This window comes from Chaetomium strumarium (assembly GCF_033439665.1).
Source record: "Chaetomium strumarium strain CBS 333.67 chromosome Unknown B0T15scaffold_6, whole genome shotgun sequence".
NCBI classification, from domain to species: domain Eukaryota; kingdom Fungi; phylum Ascomycota; class Sordariomycetes; order Sordariales; family Chaetomiaceae; genus Chaetomium; species Chaetomium strumarium.
In genome coordinates this window covers 424,183-440,318 of record NW_026944434.1, presented here as the reverse complement: position 1 = coordinate 440,318, position 16,136 = coordinate 424,183, and the positions used below count along the sequence as shown (strand labels likewise).

General features: G+C 58.5%; 5 protein-coding genes across 5 annotated transcripts; 1 reads left to right on the top strand and 4 right to left on the bottom strand.

Annotated features, from left to right (window-relative positions):
• Positions 1-335: 335 nt before the first annotated feature.
• Positions 336-2,642, top strand: B0T15DRAFT_538632 (general substrate transporter). Its single transcript, XM_062869694.1, has 4 exons — positions 336-1,255; positions 1,362-1,725; positions 1,798-1,862; positions 1,931-2,642. The coding sequence occupies exons 1-4, from the start codon at positions 545-547 to the stop codon at positions 2,447-2,449; spliced, it is 1,659 nt and encodes a 552-aa protein (XP_062718730.1). The 5' UTR covers positions 336-544; the 3' UTR covers positions 2,450-2,642.
• Positions 2,643-4,322, bottom strand: B0T15DRAFT_538631 (uncharacterized protein). Its single transcript, XM_062869693.1, has one exon. The coding sequence runs from the start codon at positions 4,297-4,299 to the stop codon at positions 2,698-2,700; it is 1,602 nt and encodes a 533-aa protein (XP_062718729.1). The 5' UTR covers positions 4,300-4,322; the 3' UTR covers positions 2,643-2,697.
• A 1,088-nt stretch (positions 4,323-5,410) lies between these two features.
• Positions 5,411-8,821, bottom strand: B0T15DRAFT_259650 (uncharacterized protein). The gene is made up of 5 exons (XM_062863307.1): positions 8,780-8,821; positions 7,907-8,595; positions 7,083-7,842; positions 6,912-7,022; positions 5,411-6,841 (listed from the first exon to the last, which is right to left on the bottom strand). Exons 2-5 carry the CDS (start codon positions 8,329-8,331, stop codon positions 5,540-5,542), a joined length of 2,598 nt encoding a protein of 865 aa, XP_062718728.1. The 5' UTR covers positions 8,332-8,595; positions 8,780-8,821; the 3' UTR covers positions 5,411-5,539.
• A 274-nt stretch (positions 8,822-9,095) lies between these two features.
• Positions 9,096-11,444, bottom strand: B0T15DRAFT_259597 (carotenoid oxygenase). The gene is made up of 3 exons (XM_062863306.1): positions 11,383-11,444; positions 10,320-11,248; positions 9,096-10,247 (listed from the first exon to the last, which is right to left on the bottom strand). The coding sequence occupies exons 2-3, from the start codon at positions 11,239-11,241 to the stop codon at positions 9,361-9,363; spliced, it is 1,809 nt and encodes a 602-aa protein (XP_062718727.1). The 5' UTR covers positions 11,242-11,248; positions 11,383-11,444; the 3' UTR covers positions 9,096-9,360.
• A 597-nt stretch (positions 11,445-12,041) lies between these two features.
• Positions 12,042-13,056, bottom strand: B0T15DRAFT_495513 (SnoaL-like domain-containing protein; the record flags this gene model as incomplete). The annotated part of the gene is made up of 4 exons (XM_062867104.1): positions 12,042-12,758; positions 12,816-12,852; positions 12,905-12,935; positions 12,987-13,056. The coding sequence occupies 4 exons, from the start codon at positions 13,054-13,056 to the stop codon at positions 12,042-12,044; spliced, it is 855 nt and encodes a 284-aa protein (XP_062718726.1).
• Positions 13,057-16,136: the final 3,080 nt, after the last annotated feature.

The window sequence follows — 16,136 nt, the reverse complement described above, 5'->3', positions numbered from 1 at the left end:
AGTCTGTGGTAGGCATTCTGAGCGTCAGTGATAATGCTGTGGTACTGTGTGGTAGAGCCAGCCAGGACAGACAGTCAGAGACAGTACCATCTCATAACTACTACTAAGTACGTAGCAGGGGAGGCCCGCTCCTAACATGCTATTGACAGCTAAGCAGGTCAACAGCATGTTAGGAGTAACATCCACTTGTGTCACTCTCAACTTATTACCAGTAAGCTTGCCAGAGCTTATTTAACCGCGACTCTCTGACAGCCACACCGGGAAATGTTTACCCGGCCGCTACCTTATCTCCAACTACACGGGCACCTTCCAGATTGAGCGACGTAACCCCACCTCTGCCATAACCGCTTTCTTATCTTCCCCGTCAACCGTTGGGCTGACCTTCCTGTACCATGCTCATCCAGCTCGGGCGCGCGCAGTAATACGAGTAGTATTCGCGCCATGGTGAGGTCCGGATTCATCAGCTAAGACCTCCGGGGTTCCGGGAGCCAGAGCAACCAGAACGGAGCACGATACACGACATCCCGGTGACCCAGACACAACCATGACGTCCCCAGACAAAAAGACGGAAGGCGCCGCCGACGTCTCGCACACCCTGAAAGCGCGGAAGCAGGACGACCTGCTCGAGATCGAAGCGACGCGCGCCATCACGGCGGCCGAGCACGCGCTCGGCTTCTGGGCAGCGGTGCGGCAGTACCCGCGGGCGACCTTCTGGGGACTCTTCTTCTCGCTAGCCGTGGTCCAGGCCGGGTACGACGCGCAGATCATCACCAGCTTCTACGCGCTGCCGGCCTTCCAGCAGAAGTACGGCCGTCTCATCAGCACTAGTACTAGTACTGGTACTAGCAATGACGACGACCACCACGAGCTCAGCGCGCAGTGGCAGCTGGCGCTCGGCATGGGCAACCCCATCGGGCAGGTCCTGGGGGCGCTGGCCAGCGGGTACCCGCTCGAGTGGTTCGGCCGCCGCGGGACGCTGGCCGTGTGCTGTCTGTGGAGCGCCGGCTTCGTATTTGTGCAGTTCTTCGCTACTAGTATCGGCATGCTGTGCGCGGGAGAGATCCTGGGCGGGCTGGCCTACGGGTTCTACGTCGTCATCGCGCCGACTTATGCGTCCGAGATCTGTCCGCTGGCGTTGCGCGGTGTCTTGACGGCGTCGACTAACCTGGCCTTTGTGATCGGCCAGTTTGTGGCGCAGGGCGTCGCCGCGGGCCTGGAGAGCAGGTTGGATGAGTGGGCTTACAGGGCGCCGTTTGTGAGTGGTAGAAGTTTCATTAAATGTCCTAGCTTAATACTAGTCAAAGCCCAGCGGCCAGCCACGAGGCACAACTTATCAGTAACTAAACTTATGTCTTCTCCAGGCGCTCCAATGGCTCTGGCCAGTCATCATCCTGGCAGGGCTGCCGTTTGCTCCGGAAAGCCCCTACTGGCTGGTCCGACAGGGCCGGAAGAGCGATGCTCGTCAGGCCCTCGTGAAGCTCTCGTCTTCGACGAACCCTCCCGACATCGACCAAGTCCTGTTAGGAATCGAGCAGACGGATCTGCTGGAACAGGAGCTTGAGGCCATGAGCTCATACCGAGACTGCCTCCAGGGCACGAGCCTGGTGCGCACCGAGATCTCGGTCATGGTCTATCTGATTCAGGTCATTGGAGGCAATCCCCTGATCGGGTATGCGAACTACTTTTTCGAGCAAGCCGGGCTGGACTCTTCGGATGCGTTTCATAGTGAGTCTTCCCAGGGACGATCCGACAGGCTGGTGAGAGCTGTAAGGGATTGGTAGTTAACGGGTGTAACAGTGGGCGTCGGCAATACGGCGCTCGGATTCGTCGGCACGGTGATCTCATGGCCCTTGATGAACTACGTACGCCACTCTATAATCCAAAGCTAAGTTACCTACTTGTCACGGCTTCTTGCTGACATTCGCGGTAGTTTGGCTTCGGTCGACGGACCATCTACTGCGCCGGCATGGTCTTCATGACCCTCTTGCTCTTCGTCATCGGCTTCCTCAGCATCCCGACCGGCAACCGGGCGGCCGTGTGGGCCATGGCCACGCTGATGGACGTCTGGACGTTTGTCTACCAGATGACGGTCGGCCCCATCTGCTTCGTCATCATCTCCGAGATGTCGGCCACGCGGCTGCGCACCAAGACCATCGCCATCGCCACGGCCGTGCAGGCCGGCGCCACCATCGTCACGACGGTCGCCATGCCCTACTTGCTCAACGCCGACGAGGCGAACTGGGGCGGCAAGGCCGGCTTTCTCTTCGGCGGCATCAGTCTGCTCTGTGGCGTGTGGTGCTACTTCCGCCTGCCCGAGAGCCGGGGGCGGACGTTTGAGGAGCTGGATATTCTGTTCCAGAGGAAGGTCCCGGCCAGGCAGTTCAGGGACTATGACCTACTTGGCGAGCGGGGGGTTGGTGGCGGCAAGGGCGAGGGGGAAGAAGCTTGAAGGAAGTCGAACCACACAGTGGGCATAACGTACATCAGACTATGTATATCCGACGATGGGTTTGCCCGGAGACTATCACTGATGACGCCCGGGAATGTGATCAACCATCCCTGCATGTTTTTTGCAACTTGTTCAGGTTGTTCTTTTCCCTTCATTCATAGCTTGCAGTTTGCAGAGTATCGGAATTATTCGATATCGATCTACATATTCCGTACAGCTTTCCGTTGACCCCAGCGTGCCACCTCATTTTACCTTATCACCACATCTTCCAGTTTGTCAGGTACGATATGTCCACTCTCCACCAGCTCACCATACATGGCCCCCACAACACAGCACTCGCCGTGGAACATATATGTCTGCTTCCCGCCCTCCTCCTTGCACGGTCTCAGGACATAGGGCACCGCCCCGCCCTCCAGGAACCACACCTCGTCTCCAGGCTCGCAGGTCTGGGTGCACACACCCACCCGCCCCTCCACCGTCCTGAACAGACACCGCATCAACATCATAGACCCAATCTGCGACTTGAAAACCGTCGGCGGCTTGATCCTCTCCAGCCACGGCCGGTCCGCCGCCCTGGCCCTCATCATCTCCTCCCCGTACTCCCTTATCTCCTCCACGGATGGCACCAGGGCCCGCGCCCCCATCCCCCGAATCAGCGCCTCGACCTTAGCCCACTTTCCCCTATACTCCGCCAGCGTCGCGGCATCATACCACGGCTGGCCCTCGCGCATCAGACAGCCGCTGTACACGGACCCGAGCGCCATGACCAGCCAGGCGCGGCAGCCCTTCAGCAGGCGCTGCGTCTCGGCCACGGCGCCGCGGTACGGGTTGGCCGCCTGGTAGCAGGTGAGCGCGTCGACGAGCGCGGCCTCGCGGAACAGCGGCGTCAGCACCCCGTCCCGGTCGCGGCCGTTCGCGTGCGCGTATAAGGTGGGCATGGTAGCCAGGAAGGACAGCGCCTCGATGGCGAAGTCGGTGCTTAGCGGCGCGCAGGGCGTCGTTTTGAAGGAGAGGGTATCCAGTTTGATCCCGCGGAGGTGTAGTTCCCCTGCCGGGGTGACGTGTCGTGGGGGGACGGTGTCGGGGTTCAGCACGCAGGCTTTGAAGCCGGAGAAGAAGGTGCCGATGGGGTTGGTGTACTTGTCCGAGGTTAGGTCGGGGACCCAGGAGGGGAGGTTGGGCAGTCTGTAGTAGTCCTGGTGGTCGACGAAGGAGAGGCCGGGCAGTTCCGGGCAGTGGTGGAGCAGGGCAGCGGCGGCGTGGACGTAGACCTGAAGGGGCGTGGCGGCCGCGTCGACGGGGAAGGGTAGCGGCGTGCCGGGCGTGAGCACCTGCTGCAGCGTTCCCACCGTGGCGAACACCTTGTCCTCCTTGAGAAAACAGTCCCGCTTCCTGACCGTCGTCACCACCTCCCACCAGTACATGGGCCATCCCGTCTTCTCGAACCACCTGCTCCTAAGTTGCCGCTGCAGCGTGCCGATATCCGTGATGCCGAACCCCTTCACCGTGCCGGGGTTACTGCCCAGCCCCTCCAACCACGAGTCTCCCAGGTCATCCAGCTCCGTGAACCATCCCGTCTCCACCAAGAACTCGGCAAACCCGTACATGTCGTCCCACCTGAGCTCCTCCCCCCTCCGGCCCGCCATCATCTCCAGCCTCCCGGCAACGGCCACCTCCTGCACGATCCACGCGCGATGGAAATACCTGCGCGTGCGATAAAACGCCCAATACTCCCTCCACGCCGCCGCCCAGCTCCTCCTCCTCCCACCAACAGGAAGAGGCGCCTCAATCCCCAGCACATCCCTCCAGAGCCCCTCATCTATGACACTCCTCTCCCTGAACTTCGCCATGGCCGCCTCCGCGTCCCCCTCCCCCTCCCCTTCCGCAGCCACCACCACCACCAACGCAGGATACACCACGCGATGAAACCACAGAAACGTCCCCAAATAGCTCTCGTCCGCCCCAAGCCACGCCAGCACCCTGCCCGCGCAGTGATAGATCTCGCCCATCAGCGGGATCTGGCACGCCTTCTCGGCCGCGTTGCCCTGGTCGATGCACACGGCGTCGATCCACAGCCGCGAGACGACCGCGAAACTCCAACAGACGACTTCTTCTTGCTCCCCCCGGGTGGCGGTGGTGGTGGAGTAGTCGCGGCGCATCCGAGCGTCTGGGTAGTATTCCTTGCGGCAGTAGCTGCGGAAGAAGCCGGCTAGGTTGCCCCGGACGGGGAGGGTGGCGACTGGCGGGTTGGAGGGCGTGTACACGTCGATCATGCGCCCTTCGGTCGGGGCCAGGTCGTCGGTTCGGTGGAAGGTGGTGAAGGATGAGCGGGGGAGGATGACTAGTTCGAGATCGAAGTCCCTGTCGTCGTTTACTAATACCGCGGGGTGTTGCCCGGCTGGTGTACTACTAGTAGTTGGTGCTGGTGAGTCGAAATGATCCGAGGCCGAGCCCCACGTGTAGGACAGCGCGGTGAACTGATGTGCCACGGCCGAGATCGGGTGCTCGGTGAGCGTGACATAGAGCTGGGAGCGTGCCGCGTCGAAGGAGACGATTTGGATCAGCCGGATGTGCCGACCCGAGGAGAGCGGCGTGTAAGTGTATGCGGGCCGGGGGCGGCGCGGCGGTGGGAGCGAGTCGGCGCGCGGGCGGGACTGTGAGCTCGGCATCGCTATCGCTGTTGTGGTGCTGTTTCTGAAGGTTCTGGACCGCCTGGTTGTTGATTACTAGTATGTATTACTAGTAGTGTGGTATTGAGGGCGGACGGATGGGTTTAGTCTCTTCATTTTGTGTTTATTTCCTGGGGTGAGCGCTAAACTTCCCGTTAGGCACCCATTCTGCATGCCGGGTTACCTCCCCGCTAATACTGTGGCAGTGCCGCAGCGCAGATTGGGGGGCTGAGGTCTGGTAGGATCAACGGACTTGGCGATGTGGTGAGCGATCGCGGTGAAAAGTGAAAAGGCAAAGAGAATTGCGATGGGGAAACAGAAACGAATAATTCAAAAAATCAGCACGGGTATCCTAAACGTACAGTACAACATCGAGTCCTCCCTCCATCATGCATCCATCATTCCCCTCATGATAAGCATCTCATATCATAGGCATCTCCACCCTCTCTCCGTCCGCCAGGTACACGTCGCTCGAGTCCGGCATCAGGATGAACAGGGCAATCACAAACAGCGCCCGAAGCTGCAGCAGAATGGCCAGCTTCTGCACCTTTGCCTCTCGCTGCTCGGGTTCCAGACCGGAGAACAGATGCACCTGCTTCCGCAGACTGCCGGCCAGATCCCACTCGACGTCGAGCGAGGAACTGTGCGTCCGGCTCATGACCGGCTTCTTCGTCGTGGGGTTGGGTATCGGTACCTCAGCCTCGGCCATTGCCGGAGGTGGAGGCGGGGCATCGTTTGTGTCTGTGCCTGTGCCTGTGCCTGCCTGCGCATCCGGCGGTGGTGCCCCCGAGTCCTCAAACGGACTGCTAGTACTATTCGTAGTAGTAGGTGCGATGCCATCACCTGCCCCCGGCTCCGGTATCCCAAACGCCTCCACCAGCGGCGTCGCATGCTCCTTCAGGGTCTCGACATGGTCCTGATTCGGTTTGGACGCCCTGGGCGGGGGCGGCACCACGGAGCGCCTGGAGCTGCGCGTCGAACTCGCGTCGTCGTCCGAGCCACTGTCCCAGTTCGCCGCCGCTCGCTCCTCGGCCGTCGGGTCCCAGACATTCACGACGGCGTTGAAAACGGCCACGACGGAGGGCTCCCACAGGTTGTAATGTACCGTGGACCCCTCGTGGAAACCGCCCCTAACCAGAAAATGGATGGCGACATCCAGCAGCAGAACCTGCGTCCAGAGCATGTTATGCGGCCGGAACTTGAGGATCTGCATGGTCACGACCCTCTCGATCTTGGCCGCCCACTCGCGCGGGTTGAACTGCTGCAGCAGGGCGTAGCACTCGGTCAGGATGACGGGCTGCACGTCGCCCGTGTATTTACCTTCCCCGTCGCGGAGAACGAGGTCGTTCTGCTCCTCGACGCTCAGACAGTCGTAGATCTCGCGCGTGTCGTGCAGCAGCCAGCCCCACTGCCACAGGCGGCTCTCCATGCCGACGTAGTTGAACGAGTACCAGAAGGCGTCGCGCGAGCGCACGAACATGAGCGAGTTGGTCTTGAAGTTGGTGGTCGTCCGGGCCGACACGTACGTGAGCGGCTCGCTGGCCCGCCGCACCTGGTCGGCCAGCGCCACCAGCCACGGCATGATCGGCTCGATCAGCACCGACGACGGGAAGCCCGTCTCGCAGCCCGTCAGCAGGCAGAGCGACGCCGCTGGGATGATGGTCGGCAGCTGCAGGCCCGTCGCCTTGTTCCAGTGGTCGATGGCCAGGGTCAAGTCATGGTACTAGCAAGAGTAAGTATTTGCTATCAGTGTGAAGATTGGCCGGTTTTATTTTCCCGGGAGGTCTCCCTACATTGATGCCCTCATCATCGTCCCGGACCAGAGCGCTGAGGTGTCGCGCGCTCAGCCCAGTCGTGGTCTTTTGTAGCATCTTCGGTCGGAACGAGTCTTCGGACTGCTCTAGCTTGTCAGCAGCTCGGCATGGGATACAAGGGATAATTATTATTGGGGGTGCGGCGCTTACACTGGCATCGGCAAATAGCACATGCTGTGAGACACGGTTGCCCGGCTCGGACTCCGATTCGTCTCCGTCCTGCAACGATGGCAGGTTCGGGTTTCGGTAGAGCATCTCGAAGAGAGACGCCTCCGCAGCGACCTGGCCCTTCGCCAACCCCTCCTCGGCTTGGGCCATGGACAGGTACTGCCGCTGTTTCTCCCTGAACCGCTCCCCGTCCCAGTCGTGGCTCGTGACATCCAGCAAGAGGTGGAGGGGGCAGATGATGCCGTTCATGGAGATGCCCGGCGCAAAGGAGAACTTGCCGAGCACGAAGTCGTTGTAGGCGCTGATGGAGCCCTTCGAGATCTGGGCGAAGATGGCCAGGATGTCGCCCTCAAAGTGCAGCACCTTGCCGAGCTCGTTGGTCTTGAGCGTCGTGATGGTGCCGAAGTCGCCCACGGCCTCGAAGTGGCGCTCCTTCGCGTTGACCGTGACCTTCTTGAAGCCGAGGTAGAGCGCCAACATGCCGAGGTCGAACAGCTTGACGCGCTGGATGGGCGCGTCCACGGAGGCCGGGATGATGTCGGCGTCGGCGTGCTTGTACACCAGCGACCGCGTGTCTCGGATGCCGAATGCCATGAGCATCTGCGCCCACGAGGCCCGCGGTCGGTTCACCGGACCGGAGCTGTGCGTGAGCTTCCACCAGACGAGCTGGGCCGTCTCGGTCCACGTGAGGTCCTTGCTCGTCACGGGCTCTGTATCGTCGACGAGTGTGGTATATCCGTCCCTGGATCGATGGTGAGTAAGCGGCCTTCACAGACACGGCGCGGTATGGCACGGCTTAGACCCACGAGACGGTAAAGAACGAGGTGTCGGTCTCGGTCTCCTCGAGGACCGTGAAGCCCCATAGCGCCCTGTCGTCCTTCTTTTCCTTGGTCAGGCGACTGATCGGCGACTTGTGCGCGTCGATGTGGTAGTTGGACTGCTCGACTGCCGCCCGCATGACGGACGAGAAGGAGATGTTGAGCACCGGGTAGTAGACGCGCAGCTTCCAGAAGGTCCAGTTCCAACCCAACTTGGTGCTCTTGGCCGACGCGTCTATCGCTTCGTAGGTGCACTTCCCACGGCCCTCGCTCGAGCTGAGATACTGCAGCAGGGCCTGAGCGAGAGAGACCACAAGCGCCGCGGCGGCCAGCACCAGGGCCGCCGTCGCGATGGGGCCATCTTCCTGGTCGACTGCGGGGACCGCTGCTTGGGTATTATTGCTTTGGGCCATACTAGTACTTGGTCGTTGTTGCGCACGCAAGATTCAAGCCTCCGCTCGAGAGCGGGGATGGCACGTTTATAACTGGCCTTGGCAACCGGGCAAATAATGGTTGGCGACCGGGACCAGGGACTGCGGCTGAGCCCGCGGGTGGTGCATCGTGATGTGGCGTTCTCGGGGCCGAGAGGGGGGGCTGTGGTTTCGAGGAACCCCTGCGCCCGAAGAAGGGTGACATTGCAGACGCTCTGCCGCAGAAATGATCGCCTCTGACTGCGGCTAGTGGAGAAACGGGCCAGTTAGGTGACGCTTGTCAGCATTTTGCGGCTGCTCTTGTCAGCGTGTCCGTCCATCGCGTCCAGCTGAAGGATCAAGAGCGGGGCGGGCTTGCATGATGCGCCCGAGGGAAGTCGGGGAATACCATTTCCAGCACCAAGCCCGGAGCCGCTGGAGGGGATAATACCTAATCTTGCCGCGTTTCCGTGAAGGCATCCTTATTAACTCTCAAGGGACTTTGTGACTGGTTCAAGGTTGATGTGCTGAACGTGATCATCGTCGGTGAACAGCCTTCTGCATCTGCCTTACCCGCCGCAACTTCGGGCATTGGAGACGTAACTCCTGTGCATGTACGATTGGCTGCGACCGCACCATGAGATGGCAACCTCACATGTCGAAAAGGGTCGCACCCCAAAGTTCAATGGTTTGCACAATAAGAAAGTGGAGTTAAGAACAAAGATAGGAGAGAAAGAATAGAAAACAGAAAAAGAGAGAAAGGGAGAACGTAAGATTAAGACACCGTCTTCCGGTTCTTACAACTTACTGGTAGTAACTAGCCGTATCTATAGCGGCTTACAGCGATGTCGGTTGTAAAGGACCCTTTTTCTCACTGACTCGGGCAATCGTTACATGGAGATGACGGAGATGTTCAACGTCTTTGGCAAGGACCGGGTACCACATTGGATTACACTCGTCTTTTACGCGCTCTGCCCCGTATCCTTTCTCTACGTAAGGTATCCAGAGAGCTGGTGCGCAGCAGGCAACGGGTCACTGCGTGTCCCTTCCCCCAGCCTCGCCCTGCTCCGCCAGCTTCTTCTGCCACGGCAGCGGCTCCTTCGCAACCTGCACCGGCCCAACATCCCCACCCTCCGCCCTCCGCTGCTGCCAGGCCTCGATATCTCGGTGGTCGACCCAGTTGCCGTGCAAGCCCAACTTGAGCTTCAGCGGCAGGTGGACCACGGCCAGCGGGCCCTTGCTCAGGTGCTGCGCGTCAAAGATGACCACGTCGTTGCGCAGTTGGTCGAGATGGTTCAGCAGCGCGATCAGATAGCCTTCGCCCTCGGCGCCGCCCTCGCGCGGAATGAAGGTTGGTTCCTGGAAGGTCATGGTCGGCCCAGCGAAGTACACATCCTCGAGCCCAAACTTTCCCTTCTGTTCACTCCCCCCGTTGGTGCCATTCTGGCCGCCCTGCGCGGACTCAGCAGTATGATAGTGCTCCTGAGACCAGGTGTAGTGGCCCAGGCAGTTGAACAGCCCGCCGGCCGGAGGACCGCACTTCTGGAAGTCGTATGGCTTCGTCCCGTCGACCACGGCTTGCCAGAAATGCCGGTACGGCTTGGTGGTATACCTGTCATCGATGCGAGAGAACTCGCCGTTGGTCAGCCACGTCAGCGCCGGCTTCACCCGCTCGTCTGCCACCCAGACGTCCGCGTCGCCGGCCTCCGCAGTCCGGATGGCCGACTTCTTCGCCTTGGGATCAAACACCCAGCGGACCGTGGGCGACGAAAGCCGGTTGCGCTTGGCCAGGCCGTCAGGAGGGGTGATATTGTCGTCTGGAGGGAAGAAGAAGAAGACGTTGCCGTCGGCAACGGTCAGGTCAAAGACCACCTCACCCGAAGGCAGCTCGTAGCATCCCGCAACATGGCCATGGAAACCTAAGCACCGCATCAACTACCGTCAGCTCGCCTTCCCCAGGACTCCGCTCGTTCTAGACCACTGCCACTTACCATTGTCAGCCCTGAACCAGGTGATATCCTCACTCCTCGCGCCCCGCCTCGGCACGACGGCGTACCACTGATCCTCATTCGGATCCCACGCAAACTTGTTCCCGCCCTTCTTCATCCTCTCGAGATTCATCTTGATCGGCGTGAGCGCCAGCACGACATAGTTCTCACTAATCCCACAGTCATGGATCATGCCCGCAAATGGGGCCTTGTACCAGCACTCCTCCGTCTTCCTCCCGTCGCGGTCAATCGTCCACACGGCGACATCCACGCTGCAATCCGCCCCGTCCCCGCCGCACTCGTACGCAAAACACACCATCTCCCCGGTCTCGGGATCCAGCTTCGGGTGCGCCGTAAACGTGGGACTGAGAATCTGCCCCTCAAAGTCATACCGCCCCAGCGTCTCAAGACTCATGGGATCCATCGCAAACGGCGGGCCGTCCTCCTTCATCGCCAGCAGCACGCCCCTCCAGAACACGACATTGGTATTGCTCGCCGTGCGGATCACCCCCTTCACGCTCTCGTTGTCCGTCCAGGGGTTGCGGTACCGGCCAAACAGACTGCGCCGCGCGCGCGTCTCGTGCGCATACCGGTCCGTCCGCACGTAGCGCTGCTTGAGGTCGGCGTGGCCGCCCGAGATGCGGATGGCCGTCACCGACCCGTCGCCGTTGAAGTGGATGTCGTCTTCGAAGAGCGGCGGGAAGCGGTGGTCCGGCTGCACGCGGAAGAAGGTGCCGTCGATGTCCCGCGGGATGGTCCCCGTCACCTCGAGGTCGTAGACGTCCCCCTCGAAGCGGGATGGTTTGTTCATGGAGGAGAAGACGGGAGTGCGTGGGAAGCGGACCTGGGATGGGTCTGCTAGGCGGCCGGACGCGTAGTTGGATGGGAGGTCTACCTCGCCGGCGAGGTCGTGGATGTGCGCCATGGTATGGCTGGGTGGTTGTGGGTGAGTTAGTCGGTTTGTGTGTATGAGACTGTGAAGGACGGCACGGGTGTCGAAAGTTGTGATGGTTTGCGTCGCTCGTGCGGGAGGTTGAATCGTTGGGCTAAGTACTACTCTACTTACCCTAATTAGATTGCAGCAGGCTCAGTGACCGAGGTGAAATCTTCCGCCCCTCGGAAACATCTACCGAACCATGTGGCTACTCGAGCGCCCCTCCACGAGGCCCCGCAGATCCGGCCGGCAGTGTGGATTCGGATAATCGGATGCGGGCCGAAGCATGGCGGTGGATTTGCTATGCTAAACACCCCATTGGCACATCACTTGGCGGAGTTGATGTGTCTTCGCTGGATCACTGGGGTAGTATGTTGAGCCGGATCAGTTTGTGCGGGGGCGGGAAGTGGGATAGAACGACGTGACATTTTCTCCAACTCTCGGCAGTCAGGTAAGTTCCTTAGATGGTGGGGGATTGGGCAGGGAACTACGTCTGGAATAACCAACGAGTCAAGAGAACGAGCCATGCCGGGGGTCGTAACATCTTGATGGGATGCTGAAGTGACAAAACAGCAACAGGCAGTTGGGACTTAGAGACTGACCCTCAGCGCAGAAATACCATACGCACGAAGAGTGTAGCGCACGTCACATGTAAATACCCGTGTTTGGCTGCTTGATCAGGGATTGGTGATTGCATAGCTACCATAGATAGGTAGACTGTCCATTGCCCGCCTTTGTAGTGCTATTGCTGTCGCACTATGAACCCCCTGGCCCTCGCCTTTCCAGACAAGCTACTCTATCTTGTTCTGAACCAGTTCCGGGAGCACCTTCTCCCCGGGATTCGCCTCCCTGTCGCTTGCGCCCGGCCTGCTCTGGCCCTCGGGCAGGGCCAGCGTGAGCGGGGGATCGCTGGTGCTGACGTCGGCACCGTATGCCGGGGCGCGCATATCATCCGGCGCCGTCGGCTTGCCCGTGACGGGGTGGGGGTAGTGGAAGGGCACGACACGCGTGTCTGGCCACAGCATCTTCTGCTCAAAGATCTCGTCCGGCCCCAGCGGATCCTCCGGGTAGGTGGTGGTCGGCCAGGGCACGTAGTTCTTCTTGGTGTGACTCCAGCCCTTCTCGAAGTCGGCGTGCCAGAAGGGGAAGTAGCGGTAGCGGAACAGCTTCCACACCCCGTTCTCCTTGATGTACTCGTTCTCGTACAGGCCGCCCTCCCACCACTGCCGGTGCCCGCGCGGGTAGTACTCCTCGATGCTCTGGTGCGTGCCCGCCTGCATGAGCGCCCGCATGCGGCACCACGCGTGCGTGCCTGTCGCGTCCACGTCGACCACGTCCTGCATCATGATGTGGTCCAGCAGCCAGCCGTAGACGGGCCCGTTGCGGCCCTTGACGAACGTCTGCTGGAACCGGCCCTGGTAGAGGCGCCTGATGCCTTCCTTGCCGCGGTATCGCGACCCGAGGAACTCGACGTAGGCATCCGGGTGGTCCGCAAACATATCGACCACCTGTCAGGGAGACATTGGTCAGCCCAGGTTGAAGCTCCGGAATCGGGAGATGCAGACCTCGTTGTAGAGACATTTATCTAGATAATATCCATATCTATAGCAAGGTCAGGGAGCTTTATAGGTCGTGCCATTGCTTATCGACTTACTTGAAGTGTGTCTTGCGGACCTCGGCCTCATCTGCATTGTTTTAGAGACGTTGCCACCAATCGCGGGTGAGGGGGCACCTACCTGACACTCGTGATACTTCCTTCTGGAGAGCCTGTACCTGCTTCTTGAGTTCGGCCAATTCTTGCTCCATGTTGGTGTAGCTCGAGGGGTTCGTGGATTGGATATCAGCGTCAAGGGGATGCCGGTATTTGATCAAGATGGATCTCGTCCCAATGCGTCTTGACGTTGGAAAATGAGCGGTTTTTACTTCAAGTCGTTGGACGTTCTGGAAGGACTGGCGCGACTTGGAACCCGGATCGACGCGTCGGAGCCCACTTGAAGTATCATGACGACGCACTGCTGCCCTCATCCTCCGGGAAATATATCCTGCGTAGACAGAGTTTCATTGCGTTGTGCCCTCGGCAGATGTCCTAACACCTGGTATGCACCCTAACGGGCCGGTGTTTGACCATTTTGGGGTCTCGTGCGGAGTAAGCCCCGGAAAAGGATCTGCGGCAGGGCTTCGCCATGCGAGCGCGAGGACTTCATAAGAGATGTTCACCATTGCCCCGCTTGAACATCGATGCCTGGCTTCATGTGAGCCTTTCCATATGCACTCTTGAAACGGAATGCTGTCAAACTCTACGAGAGAGAAGAAACCTGGCTCGCCTGGACGGGGACGACCGAGATGTCGCTTGCGCAGACCCACAAACAGGAGCTCCAGCAACTCCACCTTCCCCAGCTTTTTGCTATAAGTCGACCACCCCCCATTCCGCCCACTTTGTAAGTCTTGGCGTCTAAACCACCCATCTTCTTCAACACCATCTATTACAGTCTGTTCAACACACCACAATACAGGAAGCATCTGATTCGGGGTTTTTTGCCTGCTCTCTTCAATGCCAGACTCTTCAATACGGCCAGCCTCAATTTGAGCCCGGTGGACCTGTTCAATGGAAGCGAACTGCTTGTTCGGATCCGGGACCACCCTCTTTCTTCTCGACGGCCGGGCTGCCTCTAACTGAACCTTCAGAGCCTCGTTTTCCTGTTGCAATTGAGCCAATTGGAAGTCCTTCTCGTCAAATGCCTTCTCAACCTTCCTGAATAAAAGCCGTCGTGTAGAAAGATCTTGCCGCCGGATAGCCAGGTTGGTTAGGTGACCGCGAAGGTCTACTTTCTTGCGTGGTGTCTGGAATTCGACCTCCTGAGCCATAGTTGTGGTCTGGCTAGGTAGCCTAGATGCCGGGGTCTATGGTAGTAGTAGTGGATCGTCTTTTCCAAGCGCCTGGTTCGAATTTTCCAACAAAAGAGGGCTCATCAGTGGTTTCGCCATACTAAGAGGCCACAACCCGGATGCCTTCCACCCAGCTTTGATATTATGAGCTGTAATTGCCTCCCTGCGAGCCTTGACGAGGCACCGCAACATCAACTGCTTGCCTAATGCCGTAGTTTCTGACCAGCTGGTTAACTGGTTGAGGAGCTTGCGGTAGGTGTGCTTGAGGGGAGAGAACACTGATAAATCCAACGGCTGGAGAACATGGGAGGTATGGGCTGGTAAAAAGAGTAGTTGGATATTGTTGCTGAAGCACTCCCACATAAACTCAGTGCTTGTATGGCTATCGTGGCCGTCCAGTATCAACGGATGCTTCTTGGGAGGATCATGCGGCTGGGTCCGGGTAATAAAGACCCGTTGCAGCTAACGTGATTTATAAACGAGTGTTACATATAAGCAAGTGTTACAGTCCCCACTACCCCTACCACAACTATCCTCCAAAATACAACAACAACAGGATCAACCAACTACAATTACATCAGAAATAGCTGAATCAGACGATTCTGCAGCCTCCTGGCAGGTACGGGCATTATGGCCAGGCTTGCCACACACACTACAGCACCGAACACCTGTACGGACCCCCCCTGTACCACTACCACCCAACTGTATTCCTTCAACTGCCTCCCCACCCACAGCCTTCTAGGCTAGTACATCCTGCGCAGCCTGTATAGTAATTGATCCTCCAAGCTGCACACGTGTTCTTTTAGCTCTCCGGCGCTTGCTTAGTACTTCGTTGGCCTTACGGAGCGAAGAGACCTCTGACTCAAGGAGGGCCATCCAGTGCATTACGGCCATTGTACTCTTGGCCAGTTGGTCTACTATAGTCAATATTGAGGTCGGGGAGCTGTTTTGGTGGTTGGTAATACGGGTCTTAATAGCTGTTGACTGTACGTTGGCTTCTTGAGGGTTGTATGGCGTCTGGAAGACCCAAGGTTGTATAGTGCCGGGCCGTGAGGTTGGGGGCGTTGGCGTACAAAGTCGAATATCCAGTTGAGAGAGTACTTGGTCTGGGTTGTACGGTACTAGGCCGGCTCCTATAAAGCCACCCTGTATATTGCTCTCTGTTATAGAGGCAAAAAAAGCTTCGCGAAAGGCGTAGAGGAAGTCGAGCTTGCTAACGTAGTTAATATTTGCCTGGATCAGATCCTCGATTTGGCGACCATATGCCCGCTTCAGTGGTCCGAAACAGCTAACGTCGAGTGGCTGGCACTTATAGGACGAGTGTACGGGCATATAGAGTGTCTTGATATTGTTGTCCTGGCAATAGCATTCGAGTTTGGTCGAGTGGTAGCTCTCGTAGCCGTCAAGGATCAATATCCGGTAGGTGCCCTTTATACGGGACTTTATATAGTAGTCGAAGTGCTTGATCCAATTAAGGCCTACTTCATTGATAGTCTAGCCGTTGTTGGTAGTTGCGATCCGCTAGATAAGTGGAAGGCCGGCCTTAGTATACTAGCTACTTAGATGGTACTGCCCAGCCAAGATAATGAACGGAGGGATAGCCCAGCCAAGAGCATTGACTCCCTGGATTACCGTTGCCCACTCGCGATTGCTGGGCTGGGCTAGCTTTGCCTTACTATAGCCGTCGGAGGTTGTAACTACTATACTAGCATAGATGATACCTATTATAAACCCAGTCTCGTCAAAGTTATAGATATCGTCGTCGACAATACCGTACTTGGCCTTGACGTTCTATATAAGTGTAAACCACTCGCCAATAACCTTTGGATCCTCGCACTTGGCCCTCTGGTAATCGTACCGACGAACAAAACGTATCTTGAGCTCTGGCTGGCGTTTGACAAAGTTATAGGCCTAGAGCTTCCCAACAGGGAGCTTATCGCGTAGACGTAGTAGTTGGTTGGCCATATCTTCTACACCCTGCAGTCTGGGTAGAAATGCAC